General features: G+C 38.1%; 1 protein-coding gene across 1 annotated transcript in view; it reads right to left on the bottom strand.

The window, feature by feature from the left end:
* Positions 1-21,582, bottom strand: part of PDE1A (phosphodiesterase 1A) — a 311,354-nt gene that overhangs the window by 72,028 nt on the left and 217,744 nt on the right. The window contains exon 3 of the mRNA XM_088022094.1: positions 16,773-16,886. Coding sequence (XP_087878220.1) covers positions 16,773-16,886 — 114 coding nt within the window. The remainder of the gene's footprint in view (positions 1-16,772; positions 16,887-21,582) is intronic.

Genomic DNA, 21,582 nt, shown 5'->3' with positions numbered 1-21,582 from the left:
TCTCTGTCTTCCTGCCTTTGAGCACCACAAGGACTCTTTGGGTTTCATTGGATCGTGCTAGATAGGGCAAAAGCAGAATTATAGTATAATATGGAATAGCAATCCTGGGCTTTTGCTAGAGTATTATCATAAACAGTTTTCCTATACATCTATTTGAGACATGTGAAAATATCTGAATATTTACGTAAGATTATGTCACAGGGAAAACATGTAAGACTATGTTGTGCCCTCATTTCATTTTTGAAATAAATTTGTGCAAGTAGGTTTATAAAATGGGATCTTGAATACTATAATTAATTTTGCTTTCAAAATATCCAAGAGCTCAATTACTCTTCATCCTAATGTTATATGGTAGAGTAAGCATAATTGTTTACATCATGAGTGCTCTTAAAAAATAAAGACTTTGTGTTTAAGAATCTTACAACATGAAAACATAGTCATCGGTGCATTTTTCCTTAAGAATTCTTAAAATGCACTCTATAGAAAATAAATGATAAGGAGTATACGTGTAAAATGTTATCATTGTTGACCTCTGAGAAATGTTTCCTCTGTTTGATGTAACTTTTCCTTTCTTTTTTTTTTTAGTCCTAAGAAGGCCAATAAAGCAGAAAGTTAAGGATCCCTAAACACGAACTAAGGGTAGATGGGGGAACAGGGAGCTGTGAAAACTGACCCTCCGTCCAATCAGTGCTCAACTGATCCTTGGAAGCTATTTATATCCCAAATTTTCTCTTGAAATCAGATGACACAACTCCCAAAGGGCTTATTTTTTGAACTAGAAAATTTTCAGGGGAAGGGAATAAAGAAGGAGGTGGCCACGGAAGGAGAGGTCATGAGATTTTGACTTTTACAATTATATCAGTGAAAATATTTCTGTCCACAGTGGACTCTTGGAAAATGGTTATACCAGTGTACCCACACAGTTATTTCCAGGCAATTGGTGCCCACATTTACACCTACTGAGTGTTAAGATTCAAGTGCTGGATGCAGTTAGAAACTGGCTGCTTGGGTTTGAAATTTTCTTTTTCCTGCTTTACTCTTCATATAAAGGATACATTTCAATAAGCCACTAAGTCTTTCAGTTCTGCCCCTAATATTTGCTGGGCCCAGGGCAGGAGCACATTTCTCCCAAATACCGTATAATTAAATATTTTAAAGTTGTATATCAAATGAATGAATTATTAAATGTGTTCTACCCTCCTACCTTTTAAGAAGTTTCATAAAAGCCTGGCCTTACTGTGTAAGCAGGTGGACGCTGCAGCCTCCCTCAATATTCTCATCAACCTGCCCAGGTTTGAAAGCAGCTGCTTCTTGGCTACTCTTTAGAGGTGGAGGGGTACCTATATCAACAGTGTTCTGGCCTGCTCAGGAAGAAAGACCTGAGAAAGAAGCCCACTAAGACTTCGGAGACAGACTAGGGGACCTTTGGGCAGAGAATTCTGGGATCTCAGTGTCCAGAATATGGGAGACGAGCACAATGGGCAGGGTAGGGAATTCTATAGTCTAAGTACCTAGACGAGGGAGAGGGGCATGTGTTTCAAGTTGTCCTTGGCTTGAAGACTTATCACCTCATGGGGAGGGTCACACCAGAAATGAGCCATCGTTGAGCACTCTAAAATGAGGGGCAGTGTCCAGCGAAGCAGTTACACTGGCCCCGGGCTAAGGATGGTACGGAACTCTTACATGGTAAATAAATAAATGAAGTGAGTCCTCCAGGGATGGCTGGGGGATTAAGAGAAGTAGATCGTTTTGCAGTATGGATATTCTGGGGGGGTAAGTGGTTCCCACATAGGCAAATCCATTAGTGTTATTCACAGATATGAGCACGTATCTGTGATCTGAGCTGACTGCAGTCCCCCACCAAAAAAAAAAAAAACAAAAACAAAACCAAAACCAAACCGAACCGAACCAAAACCCTAAGAGCAATACTAAAGCTTCACTCAGACCAGTTATCTGAGGAGAGATAGAGATGCTAATGCTAACTTTTTTACTTACTATGAATCAGGCTAGGAGCCATGCTTTACCTCATTTAATGCTCATAATACCATCATGAGGAAAATACAGTTATTATCAGTACCCTTATTCTACTGACACAGACACCTTCAGTGATTTGCTCAGTCACACAACCGGGAGTGACCATGCCACTTTTGAACTCAAGTCTGATCTCAGAGTTTAAATTTTTAACTGCTCACTTATCCTCTACCTCAAATATGTGTTTTCTTACTAAGTACCCAGACTACCTTCACATTCAGGAGATACTAACATTTATTTTCTGTCCCATTTCTACCTCAAAATGTAGGGTTAAAAATAACTGATCTTAAAAAAAATCTTAAGAATTTGGCGCACCAGGGAATTTTTGGCTGGAGGAAGCTCAAATTTATTTTTCAAGACTGGTACATCAAATCATTCTCTCACAGAGAAATATATCTGGAATTTCAGGGTACTTTGAAGTACAATGAATTAAATGTCAGGATAAGAAAAGGTGATACATTCGAAATGTCGTATTGACTTGTCAGTAACCTGTTTCCTGAGTGTGAAATACATTTGAATTAATTCTTCCAGGCTACCACCCAAGCTATTGATTTATTATTTATTTATTTATTTATTCCTTGTCTTGTTCCAAAAAGGACTTAAGATGGCAGGCTCAAAAATTTATTTCAACAGTTTTTGTTGTTAATATTGTTGTTGTTTTTGGCAGTTTTCTTTCCTTTTTCTGTCTATGTGATAACTTTGTTCTTTGTTTTTATTAGTCCTTTTTTTTTTTTTCATGAACTGTGAAAAGATGACCATTACATCTGAGTGACTATTAAGACTGCACATTTGCCGGGGACAAGTTTGGGGAGACAAGTTAGTTATGCTGACCTTAGCTTAATTCTCAAGAGGCAAATCTTGGCTAAAACAAGACCAGCTAAGGAGAATGTTAAGGTTAGATGCCGTTTTCTTCAAGTTGAGGTCTAAGGACGGCTCTATGCCTCCTCCGTACCCACCCAAGGAAGCAGAGAGGCCTAGGCAGAGGAGGTTCTGTCCCCTAGGACAGACAGAAGGGGCCAGGGGAATGTTGCAGGAGGAGTCTGAGAAGGAGTCAAGTTCCTCAGACAGTTGGGATTCAGCTTGTATTTTTGGAGTTAGTTGGGAGATGGAAATGGAGGGAATGGGTGAAGCAGAAAACTGCCTTAAGCCTGCCTGATGACTCTTGGCTTCCCACCAGAATGTGCTCTTAGCTCAAAAATGTCTTTGAAAACATGCCATTAAGCACAAAGCTTCACATTCCATTAATTACTAATTTTTTAAATTAATAACCATCCTCTGTGGTTAGGAGAACTGCCTCTGGAGTCAAACTCCTGCCTTCATTGCCTATTTGCTGTTGGTCTCAGGAAATGTGCTTCATCCTACCTGAGTCTCAGTTTCTTTTTCAGTAAAAGAGAAATGATAATAATTGTATCCCTAGTGGTGGGGTTGTGAGGATGGAATGGCTAAATGCACAGAAAGCACTTAGAAAAGTATTTGTCACAAAGAAAGTCCTCAAAGAACCCCAGTTATTTACACATCTACATGAGTTAGTCTCAGCAGATTTCTATTTCTGACATGAAGGGAAAGGAGGGTGTCCTCTCATGGGGATGGAAGTGTTTAAGACATTTTATGGGAAGAAGCTGGTTGAAGTGACTTTGGAGAGCCAAAGAACAACGTAAAGATTCTATGGATCATAAAGAAGTAGTGGGAGGAATCTCCAAAAATAACTTTTACCTACTTTAAACATTTACCTAGTAAAATAGGCAAATTCATAGAGACAAAAAAATAGAACAGAGGTTTCCAGGGGTTGAGAGGAGGAGGAGAATGGGAGTTACTGTTTAATGGGTACAGAGTTTATTTTGGGATGATGAGAAAGTTCTAGAAGTAGAGAATGGAGAGCACAACATTGCAAATGTACTTAATTCCACTGAATTGCACCTTTAAAATGGTTAAAATGGTAGCTTTTATGTTATGTACATTTTATCACAACACCACAGTATCTACCTAGTATTGTCTTCCTGCCCTGTTTTCCAGGGAATAGATATATTACCTTTTCTAATCAGAGAAGTGAGACATAAGAGAAGGGCATTCTGTTCTTCATCTAACTGCGTCTGTCTGAGGATTACTCAGAGCGCTAGGGGTAGAGGAAAGGGTGGCCTGCAGGCCAGAAATGAAGCCTAAAGACATATAGTTTCACAGATCTGGGAGAAGTGACCACACTGCAAATCAAAGGACAGGCCTGCTTTCCCTGTGCCCTAGACTTGCTGCCCTGAGGCACCGCTCATCTCCAGTTCAGCACCTCTTACTGTGCTGGAATTTCCTGGTTGAAGGAGGCATTTAGCACAAGATCATCTCATATACCACATGGGATAATATTTAGGCTACACTCTTAATAAGACCTTAGGATTCTAACCGTTACATTTCTAACATTCATCTCTCTTTTTTGTAGCCTTATTTTGACATCCTCTAGCGCAGTTCTCAAAGTGTGGTTCCTAGACCAGCGGGATCAGCAGCACCTGGGAACGTCAAGGCTCTGCTCCAATCAACTAAATGAGAAACTTTGGGGGGTGGAGCCCAGCACTCTGTTTTAACAAGCACTCCAGGTGACTCTCAGGAATGCTGAAGTTTGAGAACTGCTCTCATCCATTCACGGCTTGCCAATTAACTGAATATCTCTGTCAAAAAACCCAAGATTCAGTTGTATTCTGTTATATGGACTTAGCAGCACTGCTTATTTCCATAGGCCCATTATTTCACTGTCAGAGATGAAGAGTATTGGGGAACTATCAAGAAAGTACTGGCAGGAGGATCTCCATAAAAGTATCTTAATGAATATTTTATATTGATGTTACAAATGAGAATTATCTGTATGTTACTTAATTGCAAAATAGAAAAGTAGGTTTCTCAATTGAGTTGGCGTGGAACATGGATACTTAGAAGAGCTGCAATATATCTGGAGGACAGGAGTGTGAGGGAAGACAAAAAATATATTTCTTTCTAAACTTATGAGGCCAAAATACAAGAATGACAAGAGGGAGTGAACAAGAGCCAAACAGAACAGCAAAATAATTATCATTGTATATAGATTGTCCTTCATAAATATTTGTTGAATAAATGAATAGATGTATAAAAACATAGGCAGAGAATCTCTAGTCGTAGTGGTTGTTCAACAAAGTCATTTTTTGTTTGTTTTGATGCATATGTTATATATGTTAACATTTTCAGTCAGGCCCTGCTTCATGTGTGAAAAGATGGTATCTGAAAATGTTTTTTTTTTAAATATTTGCTGTTACCCTGTGGCCCTTTGTCCATATAGTCAGCCATGATTTCATTCACTGACTCAAGTTATATGTGAAACACAATTACTTAAAAGGAGAAAACTTCTGTTCCTGAACTTGACTTTTCAGAATCCAGATCCCATGGTAGGTGGAAAGGCCCAGGCAAAGACAACAGAAGAGTACACGAGTCAGAGCAGAGTTTCCATTCCCAGGACTGTGCACAGCTGCCCTCAGTTAAACAAGAGGAGTCGAAAAGGAAGACAGAAGGGATCTTGAGAAGAGACACTGAATCCTGCCTGACTTCTCCAAACTAAGAAAAGCCCTGAGGGGAGTGACAACGCACCCCAGATAAATTCCCAGGATCCTGGAATAGAAGATAGCTGGACACCCCACCCTACCTTCAGCCCCCACTTCCGAGTGGAACGGGAGGACAGCAAGATCCCAGTGCAGAGCTGGTTGGTGTGTGTCAGGACAGACAGCCTCAAAGGTGATGGTGACACAGAGCAGGCTGACGGACACGGAGATGGGAGAAAAGTGAGGAACAGTAGACGGAGGCAAAATAGACTTTGGAAGTAGGCTTGCGGATAAAATATGGCAAAGAATGAGGAAATACCTTGTATTTAATGAGGAAAGTCTTAAGTATCTGACTTCCTAGCACTTGACACTTGCCCAAGGACCACATATTGTTGTTTAGCTGTATCTTGGAATCAATAGGTTTTGTGGGCTACCTTGGAAACCGAATCAACCTATTAACCTTGCTTTAAGGAAAAGTAGAATGTGAATTCTAAGTAGCTAACTTAGAAATCAAACTTTTCTATTAGGACTTCTTATTAGGGTAAAACGACTTCCTGGATGGATGAGAGATTAAGAATTTGAGCTTTGAAACAAGGCAGACCTATGTGGCTATTAGGATGCTCTCAACAGCACGTGACATCAACCCTAACCTCAAACAGCTTAAATAAGAGGGAGATTTACTGTTTTCCTTAAGAAGAAAACTAAAGGTAGATTGACTCCATGAAGGGATTTTTAAAATCAGCAGGTCAATAACATCAAGGACTCAGGTTTCTTCCATCTTTCTATACGATCACCGTTAGTGTTAGATTTAGCTTTATGCTTATGGCAAGATGGTTATATCAGTTTCATACATCATACCCAGATACAGCAAAACCCAGATGCACAGGACCCCCATTTTATGGAGAGGAAAGCTTTTGCGCACACCCCCATCAGTCTTCCTTTTATATTCCATTAGCCAGAATTGCATCATGCAGCCATATATAAACTCTTTGCTTAGGGAATCGGAGGCTAATTACTGGTTTAAATCAATTAGGATTTCACTCATTGTGACCCTGGGCCTGGGACTGATCTTCCCTGAATCACTTGTCTTTGCAGAGGAGAGTGAGTAATTGGGAAAAAAAAATGGGTTCTGTTGGCAAGGAAGAAGAGTTAATGTTGGATTTAAGTTTGAACTTGTCTCTGACGATAATTGTATGATCCTGAGCAAGTCCACTTACTTTCTTCATACCTCAAGTTTCTTAACTTTATAGTGGAAATAATATAAATATCTAATTCATAGGATTTTTTGAGAATTATATACAATCATATATGTAAGATGCATAATATGTTGCCTTGGGTATAGTTAATTGTCAAACCATCTTAATTGTTATTAATATCATTGTTAGGAAAGAATAATATTTAAATTTATATCTTTCTCTTTCTTTAATAATTTTATTTGTTTGAGAGAGAGCACGAGTTGGGGTGGAGGGGCAGAGGGAGAGGGAGAAGGAAACTCGCCACTGAGCAGGGAGCCCAATGTGGGGCTCGATCCCAGGACCCTCCGATCATAACCTGAGCCGAAGGCAGACACTTAACCAACTGAGCCACCCAGGTGCTCCTAAATTTATATCTCTTTCAAATCTAGTAAATACTCATTTATATTTTTCTGACCCCAAATTTCACAAACAGTAAGATCTTACATAATACATGGAGCTTTTTCTTGTTAGTCATCTCTCTAAAGATCTGGTCAGATTTTTTTTTTTCCCTTTTCACTAGTGAGCCTGTTTTTGAAAGTTTGTAGAAAGTAATATACCACAGATGGACAGAAAATATGAAAATCAACTGAAATGTACTGCCACTTTTTCTAAGCCTGGTTTTCACACTCCATCCACAGGGTGAGAACAGCCTACAAACACAGCACTCCAAACAACCACCCCTCCCTACAACTCACACCATAAAAATGGAGTTCGTAAAAATCAGAATTTGCTTTTTAGTGATTCTCTGAACTCCAACAGTGTCTTAGCACATACCCTTCAAATTGATTTCCTCCGAGACCCTGCTGGTGACCAGAGTAGGTTAGGCATGAGTAGGTCTTTACATGGGACTTTGCAACCATGGATAAAACCACAGAATTCCAGAACAGAAATGGGCTGGAGACTTCATCTCCCATGTTAAAAAACCAATGACTAGGGAAAAAGGAAATCAAAAACTCTTGCCTGGAGGCTTATCCTTAGTAGGAGCAAAGCCTGGATAGGAGTTGTTCAACATCCGACACAAATCTTGATCCAGGTCCCCCGCATGGGGTACTAACATAAACACATTAATTTTTACTCCAGAGAGGACAAAGTTGTTGTCGCTTAGCAAAGTACTCTCCTCCATTCTCCGTTCTTTGGCATGTGATTTAAATAAAATTGATCTCTTCGCTGCCTCATGAGATATTTGACCACTGCACTTGAATATCCCACTCCCCTGGACGCACTGTTTGAGGGATACACATGTTACCCGACTAGATCCAGGAAACATAAAGGTTGTGTCCGTTGGAGCCCCTGGGTAAGGAACCCTTTCTCATTCCTGCTGGATCTGAAGGTGTGCGGCTATAAAGCTTGAAAATACTATTGTCGTCTTGCTACCACTCAAAAGATCAAAAGGAGGCCATTACAGAATGAGTGAAACACAGGACTGGCTCCCTTGACATCATTTTTGCCCGGAGTCACCTATGCTTAGAGTCAGCACTAGCCATCAAGGTTCTGGCAGTGAGAGCTTCTTGAAGGTGGTTTGGTTGGGCTTCCTGCCACTTAGAATTAAAATGGCCACGAAAGGTGTTCATTGGTCCTGCTCTTGTTTTATCCTCCTTGCCTCTGCTGGCTCTAAACGTCCATGGAGTACACATGAGTCAGTGCCATCATGATGTGTAGGTTGTGGTGACTAATCACAAAGGGACTGCTCTCCAATGTCACATTTAACCTCTAGTTTTATAGCCCATGGTCTATATTTTGGCCATAAGTAGCGTAGTGCTTGCTCTTAACCATGCTGAACAACTGAGTTTAAAATAAATAGTACCTGGGCGCCTGGGTGGCTCAGTCGGTTAAGTGTCTGCCTTCGGCTGGGGTCGTGATCCCAGGGTCCCGGGATTGAGTCCTGCATCGGGCTCCCTGCTCAGCGGGGAATCTGCTTCTCCCTTTTCCTCTGCCACTTCCCCTGCTTGTGCACTCTCTCTCTCTCTCAAATAAATAAATAAAATCTTTAAAAGCATAAATAGTAACTAACCTTTCTGATTTTGCAATGCTACTTACCTTTTGCTTATTTGAAGGGCTTAGCTGTGCACTGTTAGCTCCATCTTTATCTATATATTCCAGTTATGCTTGGCTATTTGTCTCTTTTCCTAGGTAACTTCCTAAGGATAACTTCTCACCTAATCTTTCTATAAATATTATTTCTCTTTAACCCAAATATCATTTTCACTCTTTGTCTCCAGGCTAATGGAAGCCTTCCATTCTATAAAAAGTATGAAACAAACAAGTAAATGTCCCTAATAATAGATTGTTCTATTTTGGATTTTTCCTACACTAACAAATTCTTGAAAGATAATATAATTTCTTCTTGAGTTGTTCCACATTAATTCTTCATACTACCATAATCTGGCCAGCTTTTCTACTGAAACTCCACTCAGAGGCAACAGGGATCTCCTAACTGCATTTAGTGGTGCTCCCTGTGGTATCTGATTTACGCTTTTCAGTAACCCAGCTCTCCACTGGCTTTTGGTGCTTCCTGTCTTCAGATATGCCTCTTGCTTCTGGATCTAGTCTTCCTATGTCTCCTCTCTGGTAGCTCCATGCCTAACTTTCAATGCTCGCCTTTCCCATATCTGTCCTTGACTACCCTCACACTCCACACCTCTATCTGACATTCTCTCCTGTCCCATAACTTCGGTTTGTAGGGTTGCATGGTGACCCATATTGAGATGGAACTCCAAGAGCGTTTGAAAGCTTAATGGTTAGAGGTGAGAAAAATGCACATTTGAAAAGTCAAAAAATAATTTGTTTTTTTTTCTTCATTGGCTTTATTTTACCTTCAGAGAAAGACTGCTCTTTTGTTATATGAAAAATCTTTTCAATTGGTCCATTAGCTACACAAAAGTAAGGTGAAGGCCCTACTCTGGCATATAGAAGATTGAGACAATGTGCCTGCAAGAGACGAACCACTCTGAACAGTAATGTACATAATTGTCCTCATTAGGAACACAGCTGCATTGCTGCAAATTTAGTGTCTAAATAGAGATTTAGATTTAGACTGCATAGTCTTTGAACATAGTTGCTGATCTTTGAGATGAATGCACAATTTGACATTAATTTTGAGAGCCCCCTTTCCTTCTCTTGGCCTTGGAGCTTAAGGTTCTGAACTAAGAGTAGGAAAATATGCTGAAAGTCACTCCCATAGGTGATGATAAGCTGGCTTCTGGAAGATGGGCTTAGACTTTAGAGGATACAGATAAATGCCTGGGAGGGGACCTCTACAGAAGGGGTTGCATTGTAGGTTTTGAGACCATCCATCAGGAAGGTCTTAGAGCAGTTACAGCTGAGTCTAGCATCAGTTTGGGGAGCTGGAGGAAGGCATTGAGCTCATGCTTGGGAGTAGTACCCACCTTTGGATTGCTGGATTTGAGAGGAAAATAGGGGACCTACAGAGGAACAATTCAGCAGTTTGAAGCCAGAGAGCTGGCTGCAGAGGAAAGTGACAACCAGGAAAGATGGGTAAAATAAGTAAATACTCACTGAGCATTCCCAAAAACTTTAGGATAGGGAACACGTTGAAATAGCAAAGGAATTCCAATTATAAAAATAAAGCGTAAAAAAATCTGAGACCTCTGTGTTGCAATCCCCAAATTCACATTTCTGACACTATATTTCTGAACTCCAATGCTGGGGATATATCTAGCATGTTCTAGATGGTTTTTTTTTAAATTTTTTTAAGATTTTATTTATTTTTTTGCCAGAGAGAGAGAGAGAGCGAGAGAGGGCACGAGCAGGGGGAGCAGCAGGCAGAGGGAGAAGCAGGCTCCCTGCTGAGCAGGGAGCCCGATGCAAGACTCCACCTCAGGACCCTGGGATCATGACCTGAGCCAAAAGCAGCCGCTTAAACAACTGAGCCACCCAGGCGCCCCTCCAGACGTTTTTAAAAAATTAAGTCCTTTTGTTAGAAGCCATGCATTTAAGAATGAGCATGGGGAGCTTTGCCAGAGAACAAAACTCATTAACTTTAAGGAATACCTGCAAGTTCAATCCTATCTCGTTTGGAATCTTAACTCTGTACAATTCTTACTCCCTGTTACTCCTTTTGATTATGACTGAGTGTAGCTCTCTAGTGTTTCCTCCTGTAATCTGTCAGTGTTGCTTGGGTTTCTCTCCCTAACTCAGAACCTACCTGTTTCTTGTTTGCAACATTTGTCCTTATGCCTAGGTTTGTCTTCATAGCTCTTGAGCCCGTTCTAGACACCAGCTGTGTGCACAATTGTACTCCTGATTCTGCTGACCATGTGTCTGGTATTCACTTCAGGTGCTCAGTAATGATTTGTTTCATCAGTGAATATTTGTTGGTAAATTCCTGTACTCGATGATTTCAAGGGGCTTAGATTCTAAAGGGCTCCAAACTTCACTTACTTTCTACCAGAATAACTTCTGAAAATCCTGACTGACATAACTGCATTCTTGCTCAAATTAATCTCTCACCAAATGAAGGACCCTTAGACTTAGTAAGACACAGAAGTCAACTGAGAATGTTGTTATCAAGATGTGTATCCTATTAAGATTCCTTTCTATCAGTTTGGACTTTGCTTCCATTTCCAGGTAACTATAGCTCACCTGTCCTCATTTTTTTTTTCAGGATCAAAAACTACTTTCAGGAAATTATTTGATTCACTTGGAAGTATAAATTCTATATTTTAATATGATATATATTCTATAGGTATCTGCATTTTTATTAGTAAGACAAAAGTAGTGGTTATTATTTAACTTTTACTCTGTCATTTAATCCTCAAATCAACGCTATGAGGCCAGCATTGACATTATTCTTATTTTACAGATGATAAAGCTAGGAAATAGAAAAGATAAGTAATTTGTTTAAAGAAAGGAAGTATTGAGCAGAGGATCCAGGCTTTGAAGAACCCATTCTTTCTGAATCAAGAGTCTGTGCTCTGACTATGGTAATCCTAAGAATTGGATTGGTTCACATTAACAAGATGAAGTTATAAATTGTGTCATTAGGTGGTATTAGTAAACATAATATCCATCTCTGAAAGTATACCTCCCAGTCAGCTGCCTCCCCTCATGAATAGCAATTTATGAGGTTGAGGATGCAAGTTGGCCTGGCAATATCCCAATCTAAATAAGGACAATGGAACAGGTTTTTTTTTTTTTCTTCCTTAAGGCCACATGTTTCTGACTTACAACTGTGCAGCTTTGAAAAACAATAGCCTCTAGGGACACTTTCAAAAGCAGAATTCATAAAATATTGGCATTTACATTTGAAAATGTCTTGCTAAAAAATCAACAAACAGTTGTACTCCTAAGGAAATTATGTTATAATCCTTCAAAGAAGGTCAGAATTCAAATTCGGTCAGAAACTCCGTTTTTATTTTTCTCACTTAAATCATCCTTCAAAAGAGATTTTTTTGTTTTGATTTGTTTTCTTAACTAAAACCTGGCAGTCACTAAAGCTTAACAGGAAATGTGTGTGTGTGTGTGTGTGTGTGTGTGTGTGTGTGTGTGTATGGGTTTTAAACCAATGAATAATTTGTTTTATCCTGCTTTATTATGTGTTGACCTTTTTCTGCAGTCCAGCCCAAATTAAAAAAAAAAAAAATGCCTCGCTGGAATACTCACTGAACCATTTTTTCCTTTTTTTTTTAAGATTTTATTTATTTATTTGACAGAGAGATAGAGCAGAAGCAGGGGAACAGCAGAGGGAAAGGGAGAAGCAGGCTTCCCGCTGAGCAGGAAGCCCAATGTGGGGCTCAATCCCAGGACTCTGGGATCATGACCTCAGCTGAAGGCAGATGCTTAACTGACTGAGGGACCCAGGTGCCCCTAAACCATTTTTTTCTAGAAAGAGAATTTTCCATTAAAAAACATCTCAGAAGTCAGCAGGTTTTTTATGTAAAGTTTAAAAGCACCTAAATGCTTCTTCATCTCTCTTCCTAAATCATCTGTTTTACTAATATTCCAAAGTCAAACTCTAATAATTGTATATGCATCTCAACAAAAACATTCTCAGTGTCTTACTAAGTCTGTTGGAAATCAAATCACATCAAGAACTATTGCTCTAAAATCTCTAGCTGATATTTTGATCATAAATCACAGCCTTAGTAAATTCATAAGAGATAATCTTAAGTCTAACCAGTGGCATTATGGTAAATGTTTAACCACAGGCTCTCCAGAAAAAACAAATCCCGATTTGTTGCATTTCCCAGTTTCCATGGTGTAAATAAATACTCCCACTGTAGCCAATTTCAAGCTACCAATGTGGCATCACTGAAGGCAGAGTTGGAAGTGATACAAACACAGTCCACACAACACTGGGTCTGACAACTCTGACAGCATGTGAGCTTTCATCAAAATTTCCAGTAAGTCTCCAAAGTTGCCAAAGTCAGATGTTACTGAAGGGATGCAGATAAGATGCTGGGGTAAGCTATGTAACCTTTCTGTCAGTGTATTTCCTCATATGTATGAGGTATGTAAAATGGTAATAATAAAGTTTCTAGCTCATGGGATTACTGTGATGGTTACATGAAATAGTGCATTAAAATGCTTAAAAGAGTTATTGGCACATAGCAGGCTATAATAAAAGGTTTTTAGTAATAAATGTTAGGTATTGTTTTTCTAGGATCTGTAATGCCAACTTTCAGAATGTTTTACACATTGTCATCTTAATCTTTCAGAGGTCATTAAAAACTATCCTGAGACAATGCCAATTATAGAGAGAATACTAAGAGAGAGAAGAGAAGCCATACCTTAGTTTCTGTCCCTAGTTTCGACAAAGCCTATGTCTGTGACCATTGGCAAACCTGTTTACTTCTAAGGGCTTTGGTTCTCTTATTAGTAAAGTGCAGAAAGTAACATATAGGATTGTGGGGAGACTAATATGAGCCCTTGGAAGATGATCCAAATGTGGGGCAGTATTATTAATCCAATTTAAAAATCAAGATGCCATGGAGGCATGGAAGCATTAAAATAAAATAGTGAGAAGTTTTGTGTCATTTGAGTAAAAATTGGGAATGATGTAGTGTTAAGAGCTGGGATTTTTTTTTTTAAAGAGAACACACACACACACACACACACACACACACACACACACACACACACACCAGTTCTACCATGAAGCAGTTAAGCATTTTTTTCTTCCCACAAAAAAACGATTTTCTAAAAAAGCAATTTTCAAATGAAAAGGAACTATACTTAGAAATGTAATATATGTGTAGATGAGTTAGGGATCATGGAGAACTAAGTTAACAAAATATCCATAGAATCATAATTTTCTGGGAAACTTAATAAATATAGCATATAATAATCTATCACATGAAAGACAAGATGTATTTAGGGAAACCAGATAGTTAACATTATGCCATTATGAACAATGTAAATCTCCAAATAATTCCTTAAGGTAAAATTTCTTTAGTTTATAAATAAATACAAAAAATAAAATGTCAAGGACAGATTAAACACTCAATTTGTGAACATTCACTCAATTTGTGAACAATGAAGAGCATACGTGAAACTGAAGGAGCAAGGAAATTACAGAAACATCAGATTTTTTTAATTCACACTTTGAATCTCTGTTCACTTAGAAAAATTAGATACATTTATATATATTCAGTGAAAGTTAACCAGGAAAACAATTCTGCATAAAGTTTATAATCTAAAAGTGTGCCTATGATTACCTCCCCCCCCAACACACACAATTTATGACTCTAAATCATGTTTTAACAGAAGAGTTCTGTTCTGGGGACAAAGAAAAAAATCACCTGTGCAATACAGCCTGCACCATGCTCTCTTCTGTCTGTTATTAGTGAAAATTCTCATGGTCTGATGTTAAAAAGGTCAGTACCTGATATAGGAAGATCTCCAAGTTTCCTTAGGGGAAGGAAAGCAACATGAAACACTATTTATAGAGTGTTCTATCTTCCATAAAAGGAGAAGAGAAAAATATGAAATAGAAAGTTGTAGTAAATCATCGGAAATAAACATAAGAAATTTGTGAATTGGAAATACAAGTAGGTTGGGATGGGATAAGGATGGAGGCAAGACTTTCATGAGGCACCTTTTTACATTATCTTTATTTTTAAATCATGTGAATTTTAACCTGTGAAACAACAAGTGGTGTGTGTGTGTGTGTGTGTGTGTGTGTGTGTGTGTGTGTGTGTGTGTGTGACCTTTTTCTGCAGTCCAGCCCAAATTAAAAAAAAAAAATGCCTCGCTGGAATACTCACTGAACCACTTTTTCCTTTTTTTTTTTTAAGATTTTATTTATTTATTTGACAGAGAGATAGAGCAGAAGCAGGGGAACAGCAGAGGGAAAGGGAGAAGCATCCCCCCCCACCCCTCTCCCCTCTGGCAACCACCAGTTATAAGCCCAGTACACATGGACATGTAAGAACTTCAGTCTCATATCTGGTTTAACAGTTCTCGCCTCTGCCAAGCTCAGGCCTGACTCATGCGTGGGTACCTGCAGAAGCGAAGGGGAATGATGGAGGTCCGCACTCTCCATGTCCCATCATCTGTCCCACTCACTCTGCTGTTTCTCATCGCTCACCGACGTGGTGGGGGGTGGCAGGAAATTATAGGAGTCAGGGGGTGTTACAAGACTGGTGTGTTTGTTGTCATCTATGGGACAAATGCCCAAATGCTGGCTATTTTTCTCTTCTGGGGAGCTTTTGTGTATCCTTCAGAGAACTTGCTACAACCCTCTTGGGTGTTATGTGTTCTCTGATATTTGGGCTGCATATTTATGATTTCTCCCTGGTTCATTCAACAATCACCCCATGCAGCCAGGCTCTTTTTCGTCTTCTGAAGTCAGTTTTCTTCCAATACTGGTCAATCCCTTCAAAAGACTTCTATTTCACTTGCCTCATGACTTTGGAAAAACTTAGTACCTTTTCTGTGCTAAACTCTGGAGGGACATGTCTCTTCCTCCACAGTGTCCCTTTTACCTGTGAATTCAAGGTAGTCTGAATCAGCCTGCCACCTTTATCTCTGTTGAGATGATAATCAGGAACCAGACTTAGTACCCTCTAAACTCCAAGAGATAGTGGTCAAATCTCTTATAAACTCTCATATATTCCACTGAGCCTTCTAGTAGCATTAGGATTCTCAGGATACCCTCTTGAGGTTCTGAGGTAAGTACCCTCTTGGAGGAAAAAAACGGGAGAACAAACAGTTCTCTCTTAAGGCCAAGGTTTCTTGACTTCCATTCTATTGACACTTGGGGCTGGATAACTCTTTGCTGTGGGGGATTTTCCTGTGCATTGTAGGATTTGTAGCAGTAGCTCCAGCCTCTACCCATCACATTACAGTAGCACACTCCCATCAACCAAACCAAAATGTATCCAAACATTGCCAAATGACCTGGTCAACAGCCACAGCACCAGGGCTAAGAACCCTCTTCAAATAAATCCCCATTTCATTATCTCCTTACCACTCTGGTAAGTATGAGTCTAGGTGATGACTGAATACACTTTTGGGACTGTCTCTTAGCAAGCCCTGCACAGAGATTCTGACAGGTACATCTTATGAGAATGTGTGGACATGTGACACCCATTTTCTCAGCAGGAACTCTGGAATCTTGAGATAATAGGAAAATCCTTATATCAGTGAAAATTGATATAAGCCTACATCTGTCTCTGAGTTTACAAATCTGCACCTAAAGACAATGAGGGTAGGGAGAGAGGAGACTTTAGTTTGTTCATTTTATGACTTAATTGTTTGACTATTTTTTTTATATTCACCTATTTGGATTAAAATGTGTATTTTTAAAGAAAGGATCACAGTCCAGTTAAATAGCTACATGAAGAAAAACTCTTTAAATTTTAATAAGATTTTTATTCCGGTTTCATGGCTAAGATATACTAAATTCATATTTGAGATAAATGAAGGCCAAGAAGGAAGAAAAGGGAGGGAAGGGAGGCAAAGAAGATAGAAGGGAAGGGAGGCTAAAACTCACCTTGTTTCATCAATGTAAACAGCTTCCAACACAGATGCTGCATATTCAATATTCTTCTTTAAGTCTACGATGTTAACATCACCTTTTTCCAGCTGCTTCACTAAGCATCTTAGTCTGTTTCAAAAAAGTAGTCAAAAAAGAGAAATAAGAGATTTATTATAACTATGTGGAAAATAGTCCAGTATTAAATACACAAATCAAGTTAAACCAGTAATATATCTTTCTAGCCCATCAAATAGAAATATTTTCAGGAATTTTTTTGATATAATTAAGTTCAGTTTTTGTCACTTGAGCAACTCCTGAAAATTATATTCACCTCTCAATAATATTAGGGTGGTAGATTGCTATTTTAGGTACTATATTTCAAGGATAGTCTTTCTGAAAATTCAAAACAATAGAAATATTTCCATAAAAGTATATTCCTAACACTAGAATTTTATTCTATGGCTGTTCTCCTTCTTCAGATTTGGCACTAAAAATTATTTAAAGGGTACTATTTATATTACTACTGTAGCAATTATTCACTGTATATAGCAATAAAAACAAAAAGAAAGGCAAAAGATCTGAGAAAATACAATTATGATGAGAAAAAAATATATGTATGTATGCTTCTTGTTTTTACTGAAGTGACTTTTCACCTGAGGTGAATCTGTACAATATTTTCTCTTGCTTTTGCACATTCAATGTTCCAACTTCCTGAGGAATTTTAAAGCATAGGGATCAATTAAGCCATGTCTGGATTCCTGACTCACAGAAACTGTGAGATAATTAATATTATTGTTTGAAGACATTAAATTTGAGGATTAATTTTTTACATAGCAATAGATATGGAGTGAGATAATATGAATACCAATACTTCTGTAAGTTCCTAACATTTTCAGAAACTTCTGTGCATTAATTATAAACCAAGTGTATCTGAAGATATTACCCTATACTAGGCAGAAAAGGAAAACATAGTCTTTACTCTCTACATATTATAGATAAACAATGTGAGGACAATTTATCCATTTTCCTGTTAGGAGATGAAATTTAATTCTATTCCTGAACAAAGGTATTTTAGAGAGAATGGAGTATATCTACTTTTAGGCACTGTCTTAGAGATAGCGTAGCAGATTTTCTGAAAATTTATTTTGGATGCTTTCTAATACCAAGGCTAAGGATTTAAAGATGAGTTAAAAATTTCAGCAAGAGTTTTGACAAATACTTTATTTCTCATGGGAAAAAAGCCACACCTAGACTAAAACTTCTTCAGGAATCTACAATTATTTTTTTTGCCATACATTTTTGTATGATAAAATATTAACAGATAACAACAATGCAAAATAAAATCTGTGTTAATTTTAAAAAGTCTTCATACAGTCAGCAAAGTAAAACAAAACAAAGATAACAACTAAAACAGGTTACTGAGAAAGGAAAAATTAAGCCTGTCTGAATATGATGATAATGGAGTAACACAGAGTGTTCTGAGATTTTTGTAATGCTTATGACCCAAGCACGTTATACTTAGTGTAATTGCCTTTTATGTGTGAGAGCAAAAGAAAGAGTCACAGCTCCACAATGACTTAAACATATACCACTCATGTATCCTTGTGAAAATTACTTGCTACAATGTGGTCGTATTTGGTGGTTATATGACGTATTTTTATTTATTTATTTTTTTAAAGATATTTTTTATTTATTTATTTGACAGAGAGGCAGAGAACACAGGTAGGCAGAGGGGCAGGCAGAGGGAAAGGGAGAAGCAGGCTTTCTGCTGAGCAGGGAGCCCGATGCGGGGCTTGATCCCAGGATCCTGGGATCATGACCTGAGCCGAAGGCAGTTGCTTAACCGACTGAGCCACCCAGGCACCTCTATATGACGTACTTTTAAAACCACTAAGTACTTCAGATGATTGGCTTCTCTTCTTCTGAATAAATAAACTCTTTTTTATTTGAATTAGCAATTTTCTCCACTAAAAAACTACATTTTTCAAGCTCTCTTGAAACTAGGTACAGTCATTCAACTGCTTTCTGGCCGAGAGTAATGGGAGGTTGTTGAGTAAGACTTTCAGAACAATGATTTTGAAGAGGGCTAACTCAGCTGGAAGGCATTCTCTTTTATCCTTGCCAGTTCCTTGCTGCCCAAATGTAGTGGAACTGTCTCAAGGTCTAGCAGCCATTTAGGATCATGAGGACACCTGGCAATAGGAAGTTACCCACTAAGAATGGCAGAGAAAGAAGATGCCAGTGGCCTGAGTCCCATGCTGTAAATCTACCTGAATGAAGTCACCTACCTCTGAAGTTATTTCATGAGAAGAAAAAAATGTTGTATTTAAGCTACCATTATTTTGAGACTTTTATGTGCAGCTGAACCCAATCCTAACTGATAAGTCAAATAAGAAATGACGCAAAATAAAGAACTCGAGAATCGCAAAATCATCATAGAAAATGAAAAGGGGATGTCCCTGGGAAGCTACCCACAGGTGCACTTCCTAAATCATGACAGCCTGCAGTTGTTCCCAGGGGTATCATCCCATCAGCAGATAAGACCCGATGAAACCAGTGACAAGGAACATGCTGTTTCACAGAGACATCTTGATGTGGTTTAAGAACAACAAAGGTTATGAATTTTTATATTTTATTATGGGTATAAAACTATAATCTGAGACAAGAAATTGCTCTGAAAAAATACTCCAAAAATATTCCAAAAAGGTTTTACCACATAATCTGAAAATCAAGTTAGATAAGGTTAAGTTAGATAGGGTTATAACTATAAAATCATAACCACCTCTACATCCCATACACACACACACACACACACACACACTCCAAAACTCACTATGTCAATCCAAAAAGACTGGAAGGAAATACAGATTTGGGGGTTACTAGGACTTCTTTCTCTTTTATCTCCTTTGCCTGTATGCACCAAATTTTCTCTAATGAGTGCAAAATTCTATTTACAGAAAAGGAAAACTGTTGTATTGTAAACAGATTATTTATAATCAGAGCAGCAGGTTAATGGAATAATTAGTATAATTATTATTCCAATTGTGAACTTGCTTTTGTAGTCAATTTATGCATACAATAATCCCCAACAATCTTATTTAGGCTATTATTTCATGCTCTTTATAGATGATACAAGGTCAAACATCTTTGTGAATCATTTTCAAATGATCATAATTTCTAAATTAGTGGGTTCTAAGGTATTAAGGCTTTACTACATATATCTATACAAATATTAATTTTTTAAAAAAAAAGATAACTATATTTACCTAATTCCTAAGCTATCCTATGGGTCAATTCTCAGAACTAAAAAAGAAATCACAGTCATGTGCATAAAAAACAGGTTCTCTTAACTTAGTAAAAGGTCTTTTTAATATTTATTTATTTATTTATTTATTTATTTATTTGTTTGTTTGTTTGTTTATTTTGAGGAGGAGAGGGACAGGGGAAGGAGAGAGAAACTTAAGCAGGATCATGCCCAGCATGGAGCCCGACATGGGGTTCACTCTCATGATCCTGAGATCATGACCTGAGCCGAAATCAAGAGTTGGTTCCTCAACTGACTGAGCCACCGAGGCACCCCATGATTTAGTTTCTTTCATCAGAGTAGGGAATCATAGTGAAAATCAGTGTTCTTAATGCAAGATCTAGGTATGTTCTTCTTGTTCCTGAAGCTTAGGTTAAGTAGATGTGTTAGATGTTCTAATCTGTGCAGCTTCTACTGATTGCTGGGTTGGAGACTCCACTGGCTACCCTGCTGGGTAGTAAAGCAAGTTAACAGCTATTGTATCAAACAACATAGACCAGCTATTTATAAGCAGATGATATTGCCAAAAAAGTGTTAAAAATCCAAGTTAGTTAAATAAATATTTAGCATTTGTTACTATACCTGGGGCTATGAGATATATATATGAATACATGTAAGAATATATATGAATGGATATGTAAGGATACACACACACACACACACACACACACACACACACACACATAATGCATGGGCACCTGTGTATACACCACAGTACCTGTCTTCAAGGTATTTGCAATCTCTGGGGATGGCATGACATATGCACCTAATATGGTCAAATGTTGAGATGCATACATTCCTCATTACTTTTTTTATACAACCCTAATTTCCAAGAAAACTGATTTAGTCATTGTTCCTCAAACATTCTCTCATCATCCTAAATTGAAGCTCTTCTCTCTTACTGAAATACCTCCATATCCCTTCTTTAACTGTCTGAATCATGTTTAATAACTAAGCACATCTGGGGTGCTGCCTATATCATGAGTCCTTTGAAGCTTACCATCCATTGTGTTCTCTCCCAACTTAGAAACAAAACCACACTTCATTTACTCCTCACTAACAAAACTGAAATTTCTCTGGCTTCCTTATAATTTCAATTTTGGGTACATGATGTTTTCCCAATTGGTTTTTCACCCAATAAAAAAAATTATGAGGGATGCAAAGAAGCAGGAAAATTGATCCATAATGAGGACAAAAATCAACCAGCCAAACTTGACCCAAATATGGCAAAGATGATAGAATTAGAAGGCAAGGATGTTAAAAGTCATTATTAAAACACAATAATATATACAACATTATGCCAATAAATTAATAAATTCAACAATTCATAGAATGAACAATTTCCTTAAAAGACATAAGCTACCAAATTTCAGAAAGAAATGGGTAAACTAAATTTGTAGTTAAAGATGTTAACATAAAGAAAACTTCAGGCCCAGATGGTTTTATTGGTGAATTATGTCAAAAATTTCAGGAAGTAAAAACACATATTCTCTGCAAACTTTTCCAGAAAAATCCTATGTC

This window comes from Eumetopias jubatus, unplaced genomic scaffold, assembly GCF_037043125.1.
Source record: "Eumetopias jubatus isolate StellerSeaLion01/CBP00866 unplaced genomic scaffold, mEumJub1_p1.0 scaffold_3, whole genome shotgun sequence".
Taxonomy (NCBI): Eukaryota; Metazoa; Chordata; class Mammalia; order Carnivora; family Otariidae; genus Eumetopias; species Eumetopias jubatus.
This window is presented reverse-complemented; position numbering and strand designations above follow the sequence as displayed.